The 18930-nt window shown below is 43.1% G+C and overlaps 1 protein-coding gene across 2 annotated transcripts in view; it reads right to left on the reverse strand.

Annotated features, from left to right (window-relative positions):
- cnih3 (cornichon family AMPA receptor auxiliary protein 3) overlaps positions 1–18930 on the reverse strand; it is a 97915-nt gene that overhangs the window by 54491 nt on the left and 24494 nt on the right. For both annotated transcript variants that reach the window (XM_061704537.1, XM_061704536.1), the window contains exon 3: positions 6538–6585. In XM_061704537.1, the coding sequence (XP_061560521.1) occupies positions 6538–6585 (48 nt within the window). The remainder of the gene's footprint in view (positions 1–6537; positions 6586–18930) is intronic.

An 18930-nucleotide genomic window follows, 5' to 3' on the forward strand; every position in this document is an offset into this window, starting at 1 on the left:
ATATTCATGTATGTCTAAAACCTGCAAAATACACCTAATTGCACAAAGACCTACAAAATGTAACAAAATAACGTAATGATGGCCCACAACGTAATAATGGCCCATAATGTAATAAATATGCCCTTTTTAAAATGTAATAGGCCAATAAAGTAATAGCTGGCCAATAACGTAATAAAAATCCTGAACCTATTATGTCCACTACAGTTGAAACAATAAGTTTACATACAGGGGATATATCACACAAAACCAACTTTTTCTAGTATTTGCATTGTCTCTATGGTGCCTCAGTAAATGTGAAATATGAATTTAAATCATCCATGCATTCCTGAGTTCCAGGAGTTCCATCCATGCATTCCTGAGTTCCAGATGTTTTCCTGCTGAGAGCCCTGAAATCAGGTCAGTCAAATTTCTCGAGGTTATCTACGTCACAAGTGAAGATCTCCACCTTCCCTTAAGACTCCTGAACCAGCGCTGTCAACCTAACAAACACGTGTGCTATCACAAGTGGGTCTTCAACACGGAGGCAACCAATCAGAGTAAAAGGGGCGGTCTAATATGGACAAAGCGGATACAAAACTGGGTCAAACAGATGTCGCTGTCAGAGGGGCCTTTTCTGGACACTCATATGACGAAACCAAGGTGTTTTTTTGTTAAATGAAATTGACACTTTTATACTTGTTAGCGAGTCACTCTATGGAGGACTAAATAGCCAAAATACCGGACCTTTAAAAATACACATAAGTTTTGTTTGGTTTTTTTCTCAGTCTGAAATGAAATTAGACTAAATCTTTTCTGTTTGAGGTCAACTGAGATTACTAAATGTTTTTATATTTGCTTAGTGCCAGAATAATCAGAAAATGACTTTTATTTATTTACACAATTTCTCATTACTTTCTTCATAGTCAAACATTTACATACAGTAAGATTACATACAGTCTCTGTACTGCAATTTGGGGAAACCCAGATGATGATGTCATGTATTTGGAAGCTTCTTATTGGTTTATTGACATCTGAGTTGATTGGACACACCTGTGGATGTATTTGAAGGCACACCTGAACACACTGCTTCTTTGCATAAAATCATGGAAATAAAGTCAAAAGAAATCACCCAAAACATCAGGAAGGAAATTGTGTGCTTGCACAAGTCTGGTTCATCCTTGGGTGCAAGTTCAAGATGTCTGAAGGTACCATGTTCATCTGTTCAAACAATTATACACAAACATAAACACCATGGGAATGTCCAGCCATTTTACCGCCCAGGAGCAAGTCGGGTTCTGTGTCCCTGAGATGAGCGTGCTTTGGTCCGAAATGTGGATATCAACCCAAGAACAAATGCAAAAAGCCTTGTGAAGATGCTGGCTGAAGCTGTAGGACTGTGCCATTATCCACAGTCAAACAAGTAGTGTACCGACATTGGCTGAAAGGCCACTCTTGCAGGAAGAAGCCATGACTCCCAAAGAAACAAAAAAAGACAGATTACAGTTTGCAACTACACACTAGGACAAAGACCATAATTTTGGGAGACATGTTCTGTGTCTAATGAAACTAAAATTTAAATGGTTGGCCTTAATGAGCATCTTTATAATGCTCGTAAGCTTGCAAGTCTTAGAACACCATCCTAACTATGAAATACAGGTGTGTGTGGCAGGATCATGTCGTGGGGTTGTTTTGCGACAGGAGAGACTAGTGCACTTCACAAAATGGATGGTATCACGAGGACAGCGTGGTTTCGTAGTAAAAGAGTGCGGGTACTAGACTGGCCTGCCTGCCTCCTATTGAAAATGTGTGGCGCATTATGAAGCGTAAAATACGACAACGGAGACCCCAGACTGTTGAATAGCTGAAGCTGTACATCAAGCAAGAATGGGAAAGAAATGCACCTACAATGCTTCAAAAATTAGTGTCCTCAGTTCCCAAACGTTTCTTGAATGTTGTTAAAAGAAAAGGTGATGTAACACAGTGGTAAACATGACCCTGTGCCAGCTTTTTTGGAACGTGTTTGGAACCATAAAATTCTAAGTTAATGATTATTTGCTAAAAACAATTAAGTTCATCAGTTTGAACATTAAATATCTTGTCTTTGTAGTGTATTCAATTACGTTGAACATGATTTGCAAATAAATGTCTTCTGTTTTTATTTATGTTTAACACAACGTCCACTGATGGTGGAGTTGTACACTCGCCTAACTTTGGTCCAGGCAGCATGGGTTCAGTTCCCACTCAGTGATGGTTCCCAATTATCCTGTTCACCTGTGGCATGTTCCAAACAAGTGTTTGATAAGCATTCCTCAACTTCCTCAGTCTTTTTTGCCACCTGTCCCAGCTTTTTTGAAATGTGTTGCTGCCATAAAATTCTAAGTTAATGATAATTTGCTAAAAACAATTAAGTTGATCAGTTTGAACATTAAATATCTTGTCTTTGTAGTGTATTCAATTAAAATAGGTTGAACGTGTTTTGCAAATAATTGTATTCTGTTTTTATTTATGGTTTACACAACGTCCACTGATGGTGTAGTGGTACATTCGCCTGACTTTGGTGCAGGCAGCATCGGTTCAGTTCCCACTCAGTGACGGTGTGTATGTGGGTGCGAATGGTTGTCCGTGTCTCTATGTGCCCTGACTGGCGACCAGTTCAGGGTGTGGTCCGCCTTCCGCGCGGAGTCGGCTGGGGTAGGCTCCAGCGCCCCGTGACCCTAACCAGGATAAGTGGTGTTGAAAATGGATGGATGGACACAATGTCCCAACTTCATTGGAATTGGGGTTGTAAACATCTGGTTTAAACTGTACATTTGGAAATGCTTTGAAGGAGCAGACACAACTAGTAGAGATTATGCTAACCATCAAGTTAAATATACAAAATACATGGAGAGAGGGCAAGGGATAGAGAGACATTTATTACGTTGTGAGCAGTTGTTATGTTATGAGCTGTTATTACGTTATGGGCTTCTACAGTTGCAGTTTTACAGTTACAGCAAGAGGGTATGTGTGCAAGGGTCAATCGCCTGCCGTGCGAGGGGGAGTCACCAACTGTAATTTCTTTGTGATAGTCAGTCGTGTTTAGTTACGTCACTTCGTGTGCGGCTGGCCTTAATTGAAAAGCTCAGAAATTGTAATGATGTCATTCAAATTTTTGTTTCTGGAATTTCACAAAGTGTGTAATTGTTGAAAAACACCTCTTTGGTTTCATTTACTTTAGGTAATAAAGTGGACATCAAACTGAGGTCAAAATGTTTGCAGAGAACCCAATAGCTATGGAAATAACAAGATCCCTTTTCAGTTGTAGACATTTTGTTGACAGCCACAAACAGCATGAACAGCTGGGTAAGAAAATTAGTACCATGTATAAAAGAAGAAATCAAGTGGATGACAAGCATGGAAGACATGAAGAGATTTGGATACCCAAAGCTTTGTCTTGAAGATAACCTACCCACTGTGAGCAATGGCAGAAAAAAAGAAAAAACTTTTCACTGTCAATGTCATTGACTTCAGATTATAAAGTGGACATCAATATTTTTTCTTTTTAAACCTATTCTTTTCTGCAGCTTAGTAATGCAGTATGAGTGGTCTAGATGTCTTATTGTGGTGAGTGACAGGCGAAGGCTGATATTGTTAGAGCCGAAGGTATAATTCTGCTTTCTAGCTGTATATGCTTCTGAGCCAGAGAGATTGTAGCGGCAGCGAGAGGCAGACACACTGCTTGATATCTGTCACAGGCCATCTTTTGTTGCAAGCTGATTTTATCCTTCATCTTTGCTCCTGTCGCACTGATATGTACTACCACCGATTTTTAGGTACGATAGCCGTTGTGCGTCTTTCCTTTGAGACAGTTTATACACTCTTCAGTCTATTGCGGTCTTGGGATTGAAAGCTATGAATGAAGGTTAGAATGATCTTGCGGCTAAATTGTCAACAAAAAGTATATTTGGGGTTCGGCATTTACTCAGACGCACTGTAGTTATATTAACCACTTATTTCAGTTCAAGGTGAGATTAAATAATTTTAATGATCCTTTAAATAACCCACTTTCCTTAATTAGTCTTTTCATCCCTGCAGCAAAGCACCCATGGGGTGTCTGTTCAGACATGAAGAATCCCTGCAGACTTCAACCTTCCAGCACACTTCAGTAAAAAGCGTCATGACTATGTTAGGACTGATTCTGAGGGTCAGCAGCATCTGAACAGACAGTGGGTTTTAGTAATATCAGCATTGAAGCTGCATCTGGTCATGTCTTTCCTTCTGGTTGTGCTCGTCAAGGGTTTTGATCTTGGTGAGTTGAGCCAACACCTGTTGGACCTGATTCAAATGGCCGGCATCTACGTACTTGGGGGCCACACTGAGTGAGGGTGGGGTTGCCACTTGCCCATCCCTAAAATAAACAGTAACCCTATTTTGTTCAACAATTCCATATGAGAAAGAGCCCAAAAGACTGTTTGGAAAGGTGTAGGCCCAAAGAAACCTGTTTATTGGGAAGCAATAAAAGAGAAAAGGTAAATGAAAAGAGTGTTTCCCTATTAATTAAAAATGTAATAAAGTTCTGATAACACAGCTGCTAGTAGCTTTCATATGAATTACTTCAATGTCTTCAGTCACCAATACTTCTCCTGATGATGTTGTCATCTGCACCCCTGCTGTTTTTACAAAAAAATCAAGAGAACCCCACTCACTGCTGTGAGGTCAAAAAATGGCACGTTCCAATTTCTGCTTGTTTTTAAATGTAACTGAGTGTTTGCCAGAATTTAACAAAAAAAAAAAATCACTGTCACAGCACAGTCACCACTGTGCTGTGACTGTGCCAGTTGGAGTGAGCTGAATAGTTCACTCAAGGGATAAAAGAGGGGAAACAGTCATCGTGTTGCAGAACCTTCTTTTTCGCAGCCTCAGGCATCCACAGAACAGAATGAAAATATACTCTGTGAACTGTCTGCACTTAATGCCTGAACAGGAAAATAGTCACTTGGGGGCACTTCAGTCACCTCATGCATTGGAGAAATTTTGCATATGTGAGACATTGAAGTCCCCCCTTGCACTGAAAAGGTCTGTTTTGTTGGCCATGGAAAGTGTCTCCGAGCTCTATTTTGTGAAGAAAAAATTTAGACATTAATTGAAAGTACAGTATTTTTTCATGTAAACAGAAAAGAAATGTTGCTACAAGATAATTAAAACCTAAGTATACTTTATGAACTATTAGACTTTTTAGCATGATGATATTATCCGCATTCTTCCCCCAAGTACTGTCATCACTGCATATCCAAGCTACCAATGAAAAAAACATTTTTTTCAGAGCTCTCAGTGCCATGAAGCACATTGGGCCGCAATTACGGTTTCTGTTATCCGTAGTTTTTACGGCAGCAGGGGATTGGCCTACTGCCCAACCCCGGCACCTGGTATTCTTCGGTGGTCTACCATCCAAGTACTAGCCAGGACCCACCCTGCATAGTTTCCGAGATTGAGCCTTCTCAGGGCAGTTCCCGGGGCAATGAAAACAAATTGCAAACCCCAATTCCAATGAAGTTGGGATGCTGTGTAAACCGTAAATGAAACCAGAATACAATGATTTGCAAATCCTTTTCAACATATATTCAATTGAATACACGACAAAAACGATATTTTTAATGTTCACACTGAAACAATGTACAATTGCAAGCAATTAAGGAACTTCATCATCTACGGTCCGTAATATCATCAAAAGGTTCAGAGACTGGAGAAATATCTGCCCTTTACCAGCAAGCTTGAAAACCAATACTGAATGCCTGTGACCTTCGATCCTTCAGGTGACACAGCATTACGTTAATGATTATTTGCTAAAAACAATAAAGTTTACCACTTTGAACATTAAATATCTTGTCTTTGTAGTGTATTCAATTAAATATAGGTTGAACATGATTTGCAAATCATTGTATTCACACATGTATTTAACACAACGTCCCAACTTCATTGGAATTGGGGTTGTATAATTAAATAAATATATGTCCGAGTATTAAATTAATCAGTAACCGTTATTTACTATTTTCTTCTTCTTTTCTTGTGTGCTGTGAAATACATTCCTCTACAGCTTTTCTTTCCTGTTTTGACAATAAAGTTACAACTACTTTGGAGTAATTTCAGCTAACTGAAAAATACTTGGGGAAAACAGCTGGACATAACTGGAACTGGATGATAGATAGATAGATAGATAGAAATGTCACATTAAAGCCTTATTTTATCCTCACAATGCATACTCAAGGCAAACAGTTATGGAATCAGATTTGTGTCAACATGAACACACACAAACACATGAACCCAGGAACACACACTCTCGATGACTCTGCATAGCACTTCAACTTTCCCTCTCTGTTTTGTTTTAATGCAAGTCCAACAGGACGCAAGAAGGCATAGGAAGCGTCACTATGCATTCATAAAAGATTAAAGAGCTATACGACTCACTCCAAACTCCCAAATTATAATGATAATGGAATTTCAAAAAATTAAATCAAGACAGACCTTGTTGTAACTCATCACAATCAAACCAAATATTTCATAGGGCTGAAAGCTGCTCACCTTTCTCAGCAGGTTGCAGATCCTCTCGATGTTTCGCAGTCTCTCCCTCTGTAAGACCACGAAGCAAAGAAAATAATGAGGTCACTTACAGTACGTACATTTACAGAACACTGTGGCTATGTTGCATTATCAGACATCAGTTTCATGATCAAACAGTAGACATTACTTTCATTTTTTTCATTGTTTTAGACTGTTATTGGATTGAAAACCGGAAAATTGCTTTACTTTGGAAAATATTTAATCACTACAAAGATAATTTTAGTATTTGCTGTGCTTTTTGCAAAACTTTAACCCAAAATTATTATTAAGTGTAGTATTACAACCTCCCCCATGAAGCGTCACCTTATGATAGTTGAAGGTGTTTTCGTGTCCCAATGATTCTAGGAGTTCAGTTGTTGTGGTCTTTATGCTCAGGGAGAACTGAGGCTCCAGACAAAGCATGACTCAAGAACCCTCATGACGATGACAATAAGTCAACCTCTTCCCCTCACCCGGAAGTGGGTCACCAGGGCAAGGTGGTGGTGCTGGATGGCGAATTCATGGTGGCTGTGACTGCACCTAATGTTCTCGACCGGGCACAGCCCAAAAATGTAACGTGGGTCCCTTTACTCATGGGCTCACCACACAAAGGAGAGGTGAAGTGGGTCAGAGACTTTGGTGGTATGATCCACATCTCCAGATGTTGATATTTAGAGACATCACCGCTCTGACAGGGAAGGAGTCTGAGCTGGTGTGCGAGTTCCAGCTAGATACAATCAAGCTCACCTTTACACACAGCTTGGGCTCTAGAACCAATCATCTTGAGAGGGGTTGGATTGTAATCTACTCCCGAGTTACCCCTGGTGAGAGATGGCGACATGGCGATGTGGGCATTCTTATTGACCCCTTATTGACCTCTTATTAATCAGTGCCTGTACATTGGGGTTCCCAATGTACAGGCATAAGCCTCCCTCCCGAGCAGTGGTATTGGACGTCTGTGGTTCTCATGGATTCTCCAAGTAAAACACCATGTTTAAGCGTGAGGGTGCCCATGTGCACAATGGACTTTGTGGTCATGTCATCAGACACTGATCACCACCTGGTGGTGTGCTGGCTCTGATGGGTGAGGGAAGATGTCGGTCAGGCCTAACAGACTCAAACCTATTGAGAGGGTCTGCTGGGAACGTTTTACACTTTTAACTCCCACCACCAGCAGAACTTTGACCATTTCTCGGAGCAGGGGGTGGACATTGGGTACGAGTGGGCCTTTTTCCATGCCTCAATTATTGAGGCATGGAAAAAGCTGCGGCTGTAGGTTGGTCGGGCTCTCTCACAGTGAGACAAGAAAAAGCAGGCAGTACATTTGTTGTATACTGACAAAAGTATTTGATAAAATGAGACACACTATCTCTGGAAGTGAAAAGGGAATGCGTTGCGTTTCCAGTCTTGGATTCATGAATACTTGTGGAGACTTCACTTCAAGCGATATGAGAGCTCATCACTTCACATCCAGTGTAAAACCACAATGGTTAGTTGTGTGTGGTGTGACATCAAGAAGCTCACAAATACTTCAGAAAAACATTGTGCTGCTGTATTAATAATGTGTTGGCTTTTAAGCTTGTATAATAACGTGTAAAAAGCTTCAGAAGCACAAATCAGCACTCGCCAAAGTGCTGACACCAGCAACCACTATTTCACTTAAGCTTTTAACGTCATCATCAAATATTAAACAAATTCCCATAGCATCACATTCTGCGTTTTTCCTGCCAGTGTTCTTAGTTCTAAAGAATACTTTAAGGGTTTTTCTCATTGTAAGAATAGTTGATCCTGTGGTTATTTGATGACTAATTGCTGCTTCTCAATTAGCTGACCACTGTCAGAAGCGTGTTTTGCTTGTGAATGACAAGTTGTATAAAAACATGGTGTCTAAAGCTACAGTATTCATGTACTGTATTTATTTATGGATCTGTACAGGTTATGCCTGTTAAGGACATTGTGGAGTCACATATTTTGTGCCCGGATTGCCCGGAGAAAACCCACCGAGGCACACGGAGAACATGCAAACTCCACACAGGCGGGGCCGGGATTTGAACCCCGGTCACCAGAACAGTGAGGCAGATGTACTAACCAGTCGTCCACCATAATTCTATACTGATTTTTCGTAGTGTCAGTGTTTGTTTTGACCTTTAGATTTGCTTTTGCATTGTGTTTTGATCTGGTCTTGTTTCATGTTATCTGGAATTTCGTGTTTTATTTCATGTCTCCTGTTTGTGCCTTCATGTATTTTCTGCTCATCAACTCATTGGGTGCATCTCATTTCTACATTTGGAACTACGTAGGTCCGAGCTCCTCTGTTTACATGCTAGCTCCTCTCACCAGAAATGACATCGAGGAGCCAGGATATTGACAGAGGGGCGATGCAGGAGGGGTTAGGAATGCACAAAGCAGTAGCACTGCCTTGCTCATTCCCCACATCCCGTCCTGCCCTTTTCTGTCCTCTCTAATCTTGTTCTCTTGGTTAATTATTGCATGTCCCCCCCATCCACAAATAATAACACGATTTAACTGTTGTAATGTTACTAGTGTTCAAATATCTACGCTCACAATTGTTCTGCTGTGGTTCTCACCTGAGTTCCCCTTGTCCACTCTGTCCCTCTGTCTGTCCCCTAAAACCATTTTCTGCCTGGCTGCATTTTCAATAAACACCAGAATAATAAAAAAAAAAAATAATAATAATAATAAGTAGAGGGAGTATTTCAGACTCCTCTGTTGCACAGCAAAACTATTCCAGCACAAAAGGCATACAGATACACCATTCTGCAAGGCCATGCAGCTGAACAGAATGGGATAAAAAAAATAATAAATTTAATTTAAAAAAGGAGGCTGTAGGAATGTTTTGGAGAAATAGAACAAACGTTCCTCGATGACGTCATTTCATGGAGATCGCTACTCAAGATGACGAACTGTCTGCGTGGCTAAATTATTACTATCACCACAAATCTCCACTTTATGCTTTATATACTATACTAAATACTACACAATCCTAAGCAATATGTGGTTGGATAGGCATATAGTAACCGTGAGAAGGTGTAATGAAGTAATTTTAGTATTAAATACTGCCCCAAATACAAGAGAAACTCAACAAAATATGTATATTCCAACTACAATAATGAAAGAATGATAAAAACATTTAAGATGATGAAAACGTTGCATTTAAGGGACTTGTGTCATGAACGGAACAGAGGATAGGACCCAAAAATGCACGACTCCAAAACAAAGGGACAGTTTCCAAAAAGAGAGGTTTAATAGACAGGCAATCCAAGAAAGGCAACAGTATCCAAAAACATGAGGCAAAGAGGCAAGGTTGATAATCGGAACAGGGTCAAGTCTTACTGTGAGTCTGTGACAAGGAATGCTGGAACGTGACGACAAGGTACAACGAACTAGCAACGAGAGGGAATGAGACACGAGGTTAAATACAATAGGTAATTAGGGTGAACGAGGCACAGGTGGTGAAGATGCTCACAGGAGCAGGTGTGTGTGAAACAGGGAGGGGAAGACAAAACCCGGAACACACACACACACACACACACACGACAGTACCCCCCCCCCCCCCCCTTAATCCAGGGGCCCCAGACGGCCCTGGGGCCCCTGGATGCACAACGTGGAAGTCCCGAATGAGCGAATCATCCATGATAAACCCAGACGGTACCCATGAACGTTCCTCAGGCCCATAGCCCTCCCAGTCCACCAGATATTGAAACCCCCTCCCCCTCCGACGAGACGACAACAGCCGCTTCACAGCGAAGACAGGGCCCCCACCCACAAACCGGGGGGGAGGAGGGGGCCTGGAAGGCGGGACCAGAGGGGACTCCCGTGCTGGTTTGAGAAGGCTGACATGAAAAGCAGGGTGGACCCGCATCGACCTTGGGAGCCTCAGCTTCACGGTGACAGGGTTGATGATCTTTGTGATGGGGAGGGCCCAACGAACCTGGGAGCGAGCTTCTTGGACTCCACCCGGAGTGGAATATGTTTGGTCGAGAGCCAAACTCGCTGACCCCCTTTGTAGTTCGGGGCCGGTGTCCTCCGACGGTCAGCAGCGGCTTTGTAGGACCGTCCCTGGCGCAGCAGCATCTGTCGGGCTCGCTCCCAGGTCCTCCTGCAGCGTCTCACCAAGGTTAATGCCGCTGGAACTGTGGACTCAGGGGCTATGGCAGGAAACAGAGATGGTTGGTAACCATGCAAAACGTGAAAAGGCGATAGACCAGCGGATGCAGAGGGGAGGGAATTGTGGGAGAATTCGACCCAAACCAATTTCTGAGACCAGGATCGCGGATCCTGTGAAGCGAGACATCGGAGCCCAGTCTCCAGGTCCTGGTTCAGCCTCTCGGTTTGGCCGTTGGTTTCAGGGTGAAACCCAGATGACAGCGTGACGGTAGCACCTATGAGATTGCAAAACTCCTTCCAAAATTGCGAAATAAATTGGGGACCCCTATCAGACATCACATTCTTGGGGAAACCATGGAACTTGAAAACCTGATTAATCATCAGCTCGGCAGTGTCTTTAGCTGAGGGGAGTTTTGGAAGTGCAATGAAGTGTGCCATCTTAGAGAACCTGTCAACAACTGTAAGAATGGTGGTATTGCCTTTAGAGGCCGGTAATCCTGTCACAAAGTCTACGGAAATGTCTGACCAAGGACGTTGTGGTATTGGCAGGGGTCGCAACTCCCCAGAAGGACGTTGATGAGAGGGCTTTTTGGCAGCACATACCTGGCAAGCATTGACAATCGATAACATCCCTCCTAACATTAGGTCACCAAAAGCGCTGTTCGACCACTGATTGAGTCTTGGCAATGCCTGGGTGACATACAGTGCGGTTCGTGTGAGCCCAGTGGATGACTCTTCCCCTTAAGGTCAGAACCACATAAAGCCTGTTTTCAGGGCAATCTTCAGGGCTAGGAGTGTTTTTCAGAGCCCCTTTAACCGCCGTTTCAATGTCCCAAACAAAAGCGGAAATAAAACATGACTTGGGCAAAATAGTCTTAGGGTCGGACAAAGAATTCTCTTCGGAGAAAATGCGTGACAAAGCATCTGGCTTACCATTTTTAGAACTAGGTCGGTAGGATAGCGTGAAATTAAATCTAGTAAAGAACAGAGCCCATCTAGCCTGCCTCGCATTTAATCTTTTAGCAGTCTTAATATACTCAAGGTTCTTGTGATCTGTCCATACTAAAAACGGAGTCTGTGCCCCCTCTAGCCAGTCCCTCCACTCCATCAAAGCCACCTTGGCTGCCAGCAGTCTTTTTTCTCAGCTGGGGTCAGTTTTTTGGAGAGAAAAGCACAAGGATGTAATTTATCATCCTTGAGAGATTTCTGGGAGAGCACTGCTCCTATTCCGGCATCAGACGCATCGACTTCGACCACAAACTGCTGTTGGAGATCTAGCAAAGTAAGGATGGGAGCGGAGGTAAAGCTCGACTTAAGTTTTTGAAACGCTGCCTCACAAAGCGGGTTCCATGCAAAAGGTTTGTGTGGCGAGGTAAGATCATGCAAAGGAGAGGCTATAGAACTGAAATTTCTGATGAATGTTCTGTAGAAGTTTGCGAACCCTAAGAACCTTTGTACATCTTTGCGTGACGTGGGAGTAGGCCAATTAATTACTGCATCGACTTTGCAAGGGTCCATTTTGACTTCACCTTGAGCCAGGACAAAACCCAGAAAAGAAACTGACGCCTTGTGGAACTCACATTTCTCAGCCTTAACATGTAGTTGATTCTGCAGTAACTGCTCCAAAACAGAGCGGACATGAATAATGTGAGTCTCCTCATCCGGGGAGAAAATAAAAATGTCATCCAAATAAACAAAAACATAAACATTCAGCATGTCACGCAGGACATCATTGACAAGGTTCTGGAAAACAGCTGGAGCGTTAGTAAGCCCAAAAGGCATTACCAAATATTCATAATGTCCTGTTGGTGTGTTGAATGCTGTTTTCCATTCATCCCCCTCCCTTATCCTGACTAGATGATATGCATTTCTTAAATCCAGTTTGGTGAAAACCTTGGCTCCCTCCAGGAACTCAAAGGCGGTGGAGATGAGAGGAAGAGGGTACCTGTTTTTTACCGTGATCTCGTTGAGACCCCGGTAATCGATACAGGGTTGCAGGGTCTTGTCTTTCTTGTCCACAAAGAAAAATCCTGCTCCCGCAGGGGATGAAGATGGGCGAATGATCCCGGTTGCCAGTGATTCCTCCACGTACTCCTTCATGGCCTTGTGTTCCGGCCCTGAAAGAGAGAACAACCTCCCTCGTGGGGGTGTGGTTCCAGGCAGCAAGTCAACAGCACAGTCATAAGGTCTGTGGGGTGGAAGGGATTTGGCCTTGGACTTGGAAAAAACGTCTTTAATATCCTGGTAACAGGTGGGCACTTGAGATAAATCAGGATCCCCAGATGGCGGCTTGAAACAGTTCCGGGCGCAATTGCTGCCCCATGACATAACCTGCCCAGAGGACCAGTCAATGTGGGGGTTATGTAATTTCAACCATGGGTTCCCTAAGATAAGGTCATGATTCATGGCGTCAAAAACATGAAAACTAATGCGTTCCGAGTGAGAATCGGGAAATGTCAATGTGAGTGTTTGGGTGCGGTGAGTGATCTTGCCCATAAAACTGCCGTCTGCAGCATAGGTGTTGCGGTGGCATTTTATTTAAAAGGTTCGAAGGTGCATACGTCTAACGAGGATGGAGTTGAGTAAGTTTGCGTCAGAACCAGAGTCAATTAATACAGGTGTATGAATTTCTTGATCAGGAGAGCATAGTATCACTTTAGGAAGAACCCGTGTAGGGTTTTCCTTCATGAAATTCAGACTCACCTCTCCCGTGCCCTTGCTACCGGCACCGGCAACTTTGACGTGACAGTTGCTCACGGAATGACCCAACTGACCGCAGTAGAAGCACCGCCCTTCCCTCAGCCGGCGTTGACGTTCCTCAGGGGAGAGACGGAACCTGCCCAGTTGCATGGGTTCCTCCGTGGGCACGTTAGCCAGTGGGTTGAGACCGGAACCAGGGGATCTGCCTTGGTATGGCTGGTCACCGAGGCTCGTCCTCAAAGTGCGCGGTGACGCAGCCTTCCGCCGATCTCCATCCAGCTCGCGATCCAAAAGCCTCTTGTCGATTTTTACGGCGAGAGCGATGAGAGTGTCCAAGTCGGTCGGCAGGTCTAGCGGGACTAAATGATCCTTGACGCCGGGGGATAGTCCTTGAAAAAACGCATCGAGTAGCGCCCGATTATTCCAATGACTCTCAGCTGCTAGAATGCGAAACTCAATCGCGTAATCATACACCCTTGCGCTTGCCTTGCTGTAAGGTGACAAGGGAGCAAGCTGCCTCACGATCAGGAGTGGAAAATTGAAAAATTTGCTCCATAGTCTTTACGAAAAAAGCCCATGAATGACACGCGGCGGAATTGCGGCTCCATTCAGCAGTACCCCACGCCTCCGCACGACCAGTCAGGTGGGAAATGACGAAAGCGATCTTTACCCGCTCGGTGGGGAAGGCAGCTGCCTGCAGCTCAAAGTGGAGTTCGCACTGCGTGATGAACGGCTTAATGTTCCCAGAATTTTCAGAGAACCTCTCCGGTCGAGAGAGCTGTGGGCAGACAGCAGCGGAGGTGGCTGCATGTTGACTGTTTCACATTGAAATACCGTGGCGGTATTGGGTGTGGTGCCAACTGGTTCCTTCTCTTGAATAATTTTCATAAGAAGTTCAAACTGTGAGGCCACCTGTCTCATCATATTGTCCTGATGCCTTGACAGTCCCTCTAGATGAAGGTGGAGGGCAGCAATCTGCTCATCCTGCTTCGAGAGGCGTTGACCCTGCGCTTGAAGGGCTTTGCGCACCGGATCTGAGTCTGCTGGGTCCATGTTATGGCCAGTTCGTTCTGTCATGAACGGAACAGAGGATAGGACCCAAAAATGCACTACTCTAAAACAAATGGACAGTTTCCAAAAAGAGAGGTTTAATAGACGGGCATAGGTCGGTACACAGGTAGGCAATCCAAGAAAGGCAACAGTATCCAAAAACATGAGGCAAAGAGGCAAGGTTGATAATCGGAACAGGGTCAAGTCTTACCGTGAGTCTGTGACAAGGCATGCTGGAACGTGACGACAAGGTACAACGAACTGGCAACGAGAGGGAATGAGACACGAGGTTAAATACAATAGGTAATTAGGGTGAATGAGGCACAGGTGGTGAAGATGCTCACAGGAGCAGGTGTGTGTGAAACAGGGAGGGGAAGACAAAACCCAGAACACACACACATATGACAACTTGAGATGCACCCATTTTCTCCACCTGGTCTTGTCAGTCCTGCTCTTTATATCTGCGAATCAGATCTCACCATCTGCTTGTCTCCTGTCCAGTTTTGCCTCGTTTTCTTGATAGTCCTTGTATATTTAGTTCAGAGGTGGGTAGAGGAGCAGAATATTGCACTCAAGTAAGAGTACTGTTACTTTAGAATAATATGACTCAAGTAAAAGTGAAAGGTAGTCCTCAAAATAATAGAGTAAGAGTAAGAAAGTTCTCAGTGGAAAAAAATGAGACCCAGAAATAGTTTTATATTCTTTTGTTTCCAGTTTGGCGTCCCGGTGCCGACTGGTTACACTGTGTGGAGTTTGCATGTTCTCCCCATGCCTGCGTGGGTTTTCTCCTCCCACATCCCAAAAACATGCATTAATTGGAGACTCTAGAATTGCCCGTAGGCATGACTGTGAGTGCGAATGGTTGTTTGTTTCTATGTGCCCTGCAATTGGCTGGCAACCAGTTCAGGGTGTACCCCGCCTCCTGCCTGATGGCAACTGGGATAGGCTCCAGCACGCCCGCGACCCTAGTGAGGAGAAGCGGCTCAGAAAATGGATGGATGGATGGATGTTTCCAGTTCTTAAACACCACAAAAGGCTCACCAGGAAGAGATGACAAAGACAGGAACAAGGCTGCAGTGGATATAAAAAAAAAATCTATGGCAGGTTGTGCCTGCCATAGGCAGGTTTTTGTGACGTAAAATAATTTAGACCAAAATAAACCATTTCAAATTGTCTCCCACCATTAACGGGACCTATAATTGGTGCAACCCGATTTGTTATTTTAATTATTTTGAGAGGTGAAAATAAACAACAGAAATATTCTTGTATGGGATTGACTTGGACTTGGGGATTAACTTGCTGCCTTCTTGGTCTGGTCACCATTGCAAAAGAGATGTTCTATCTCAACTGGTCTTTTACCTGATTAAATAAAGGTTAAATAAAAAATAAATAAATAAATCTGGTTGCACAAAGGTGCACTCTCTCTTATAAATGGGATGCGGTTGTGTTCAGGAGTAACCAATCACATTCAAACTCATGTTAAATGGGAGGCCACACACATCCACCATGACCCAAAAAGGATCAATACATGCATAGGGCCTTACAAATTATTTACTTTATTAACTAGAATGGCTGAATAAAGAAGTTGTTTGCTGACAAGATTTATTGATAAAGTGTAGGCTTTTTACTAGATTCTTTGTTTTATGGTTCTGCACTTCAACTGTAGCATGAGTGTGTGTGCCAGCCAGCAAGAGAGCGAGAGAGAGAGAGTTTATATCACAGCAAAGATGCATGTTTAACAGTTACTTTTGACCTTGATGTTTTCTCAAGTTTGACGTGGGCTGAAATATCTGTTTCGGCAGTTACAAGACTGCATTGCATGATAAAGTTATTGTAAACACAAGTCGCACATCTTTTTTTCCCCTTTTCTATATGAGTCACTGTGATTGGCCTGCGAAGCCCAAGAGAAGACTTTGTGTGGAGATGTGACTTTCTGTCGTTTGATTGGTGAATTGGAGTCAAACTTCACTGTGGTTACGTTGGATTGGTGCAACGGCGCTGTTGCGGACGTCGAAAACGAAAGTCTAAAAATAGATCACGCACACAATAATTGATCAATAAAAGTAGCGAATGGCACGTAGACCACTGCAGCGGAGTAAAAGTACTGTTTCTTCTTAACATAAATACTCAAATAAAAGTAAAAAGTATGACGCGTTAAAACTACTCTGACAGGTACAATTTATCCAAAATGTTACTTGAGTAATTGTGACGGAGTAAACGTAGGGTGATCATACCTACCTATGATTTTAGTGTATGCCGTGCGTCCCGTTATATTACCTGTGATAGTGAGTCTGTCCCCTGTGTCAATTTGTTTAGTTCATCTGGCAAGTATTCACAACACCTAACCCTTTCCACATTTTGTTATGTTCCAACCTTATTCCAAAATTGATGAAATTGTTTTTTTTTACCCTCAGAATTCTACAAAGACCACCCCCTGTGAAATATACAGTAAATATTTTTCTAATTTTAGTTACTGTATTACAAATATAAAAATCTGAAAAATCATGCACATAAGTATTGACAGCTGTTACCATGAAGCTTGTTGCCATTTAGCTCAAACTTGAGCTCAGATGCATACTGTTTCCCCTAACCATGCTTGCATTGTTTCTACAATTTAATTGGAGTCCATCTGTGTTAAATTCAGTTGACTGAACATGATTGGGTGAGGCACACACCTGTCTATGTAATGTCCCATAGTCAACAGTGCATGCAGACTCAAACCAAGTATGAAGTCCAATGAATTTTCTGTCGGCCTCTGAGACGGGATTGTCTCGAGGCACCAATCTGGGGAAGGCTACAGAGAAATATCTTCCATTTTAAAGGTACCATTGAGCGCAGTGGCCTCCGTTATCCATAAATGGTATAAGTTCGGAACCATCAAGCCTTTACAGAGCTGGCTGTCCGTCTAAACTAAGTGATTCAGGGAGAACGACCTTAGACAGAGAAGAGACCAATAACCAGATAGTCACTACGTCGGAGCTCCTGTGTTTCTCCTTGGAAAGAGGAAGTCATATGTGTATTCTTTAATAATAGGAGCTGTTTTTGGCTGATGCCAATTTTCACATTGATTAGTCTAAATTTTCCAGGAGAAAATGATCAAAGTGCTGAGTCAGATTGCTTGTTTGTGTTTTATCATCTTCCCATTTTATCCTCTTCACACAGAAGGGACAATTGTCTCTCCAACATTTTGGTGGTGTGACATAATTGGTGGAAACAATCGGGAAAAATAAACTACTGTACTTCTTTCTTCCCTTTTGGTGTGTCGCAGTCAAGTTGAAAGTCAGAGCTGTCTCCTGTTTAAACACACGATCTGCTGTGCATGAACAAAATGTTTATTAGTATCATAATGAGTCATTAGTTTCACCGAGTTACTCCCTCACATGCTCTGCTTGTATCAACCAATCAGACTGTGATGTCTGCTACCATTCCATTGGCCATGCTTCAAACTCACAAATTCCATCTGTTTTATAGGCATATTCTTGAGGAGGAACTGCTAATGATTTGGTCCAAGTTGGCACACGAGGGTGGGGGGGGGGGGGGGTCTCTTTTTCCTGTGAGATTATTTAAGGATTCAGCAGTACTCAGACATTGCACATTTTGAAGAGAGATCTTTATGACAATCTGGGTTGCGTTGCTCAGGCAACACAAGTAGTGTATATGGTTCGAGTGAGGATGTGTCTATGGGAAATAAAGTTGAGACAGTTTTATATACTGTGGAGTGATTGAAACATTGCTTCATATGTGTGTGTGTGTGTGTGTGTGTGTGTGTGTGTGTGTGTGTCGACAAGACAATCATGTCTTCAACTGCCTATCTCTCGTTTATCCCAAATGTCACATGGGACTCTTATCTCTTTTCAGAGTTAGCAAAGGAGATGTGGCAGTGGAAAAAGAGCATAAAAAGTATCTTGTTGTGCTTCATAGTACAAGTAGAAGTCATTTCAGGGGAAGAAAGTTTGCCTCTGATGTCTAATATACACTGGTGGCATTACTGTGGGGGGAAAAAAGATTCATTGAGGAAAGAATGAATTGCAGACCCAAACAACCATTCGCACTCACATTCACACCTACGGGCAATTTAGAGTTGTCAATTAACCTACCATGTATGTTTTTGGGATGTGGGAGGAAAGGAGTGCCCGGAGAAAACCCACGCAGGCACGGGGAGAACATGCAAACACCACACAGGTGGGGCCGGGGATTGAACCCCGGTCCTCAGAACTGTGAGGCAGACGCTCTTGAAAATGTAAACACTGGTTGAGATTTATATAAAGTCTTGCCTATTGATATTTATCTGTTTCTGAATTTTTGTGAGAAACCATTACCATCTGTCTTTGGGCAGTGCAGCGCAGAGGGTAAGTGTACACCCTGAAACCGTAGGGTCGCTGGTTCGTATCCCTGTGTGAGCGCATGTCGTCGTTGTGTCTCTGGGCTAGACACTTACCCCACATTGTCCATTATTGAATGTGGTGGGGCCATAGGCACAGAATTTGAATTGCAGCA

Source organism: Phycodurus eques, chromosome 18 (assembly GCF_024500275.1).
Source record: "Phycodurus eques isolate BA_2022a chromosome 18, UOR_Pequ_1.1, whole genome shotgun sequence".
In the NCBI taxonomy this organism is placed as follows: domain Eukaryota; kingdom Metazoa; phylum Chordata; class Actinopteri; order Syngnathiformes; family Syngnathidae; genus Phycodurus; species Phycodurus eques.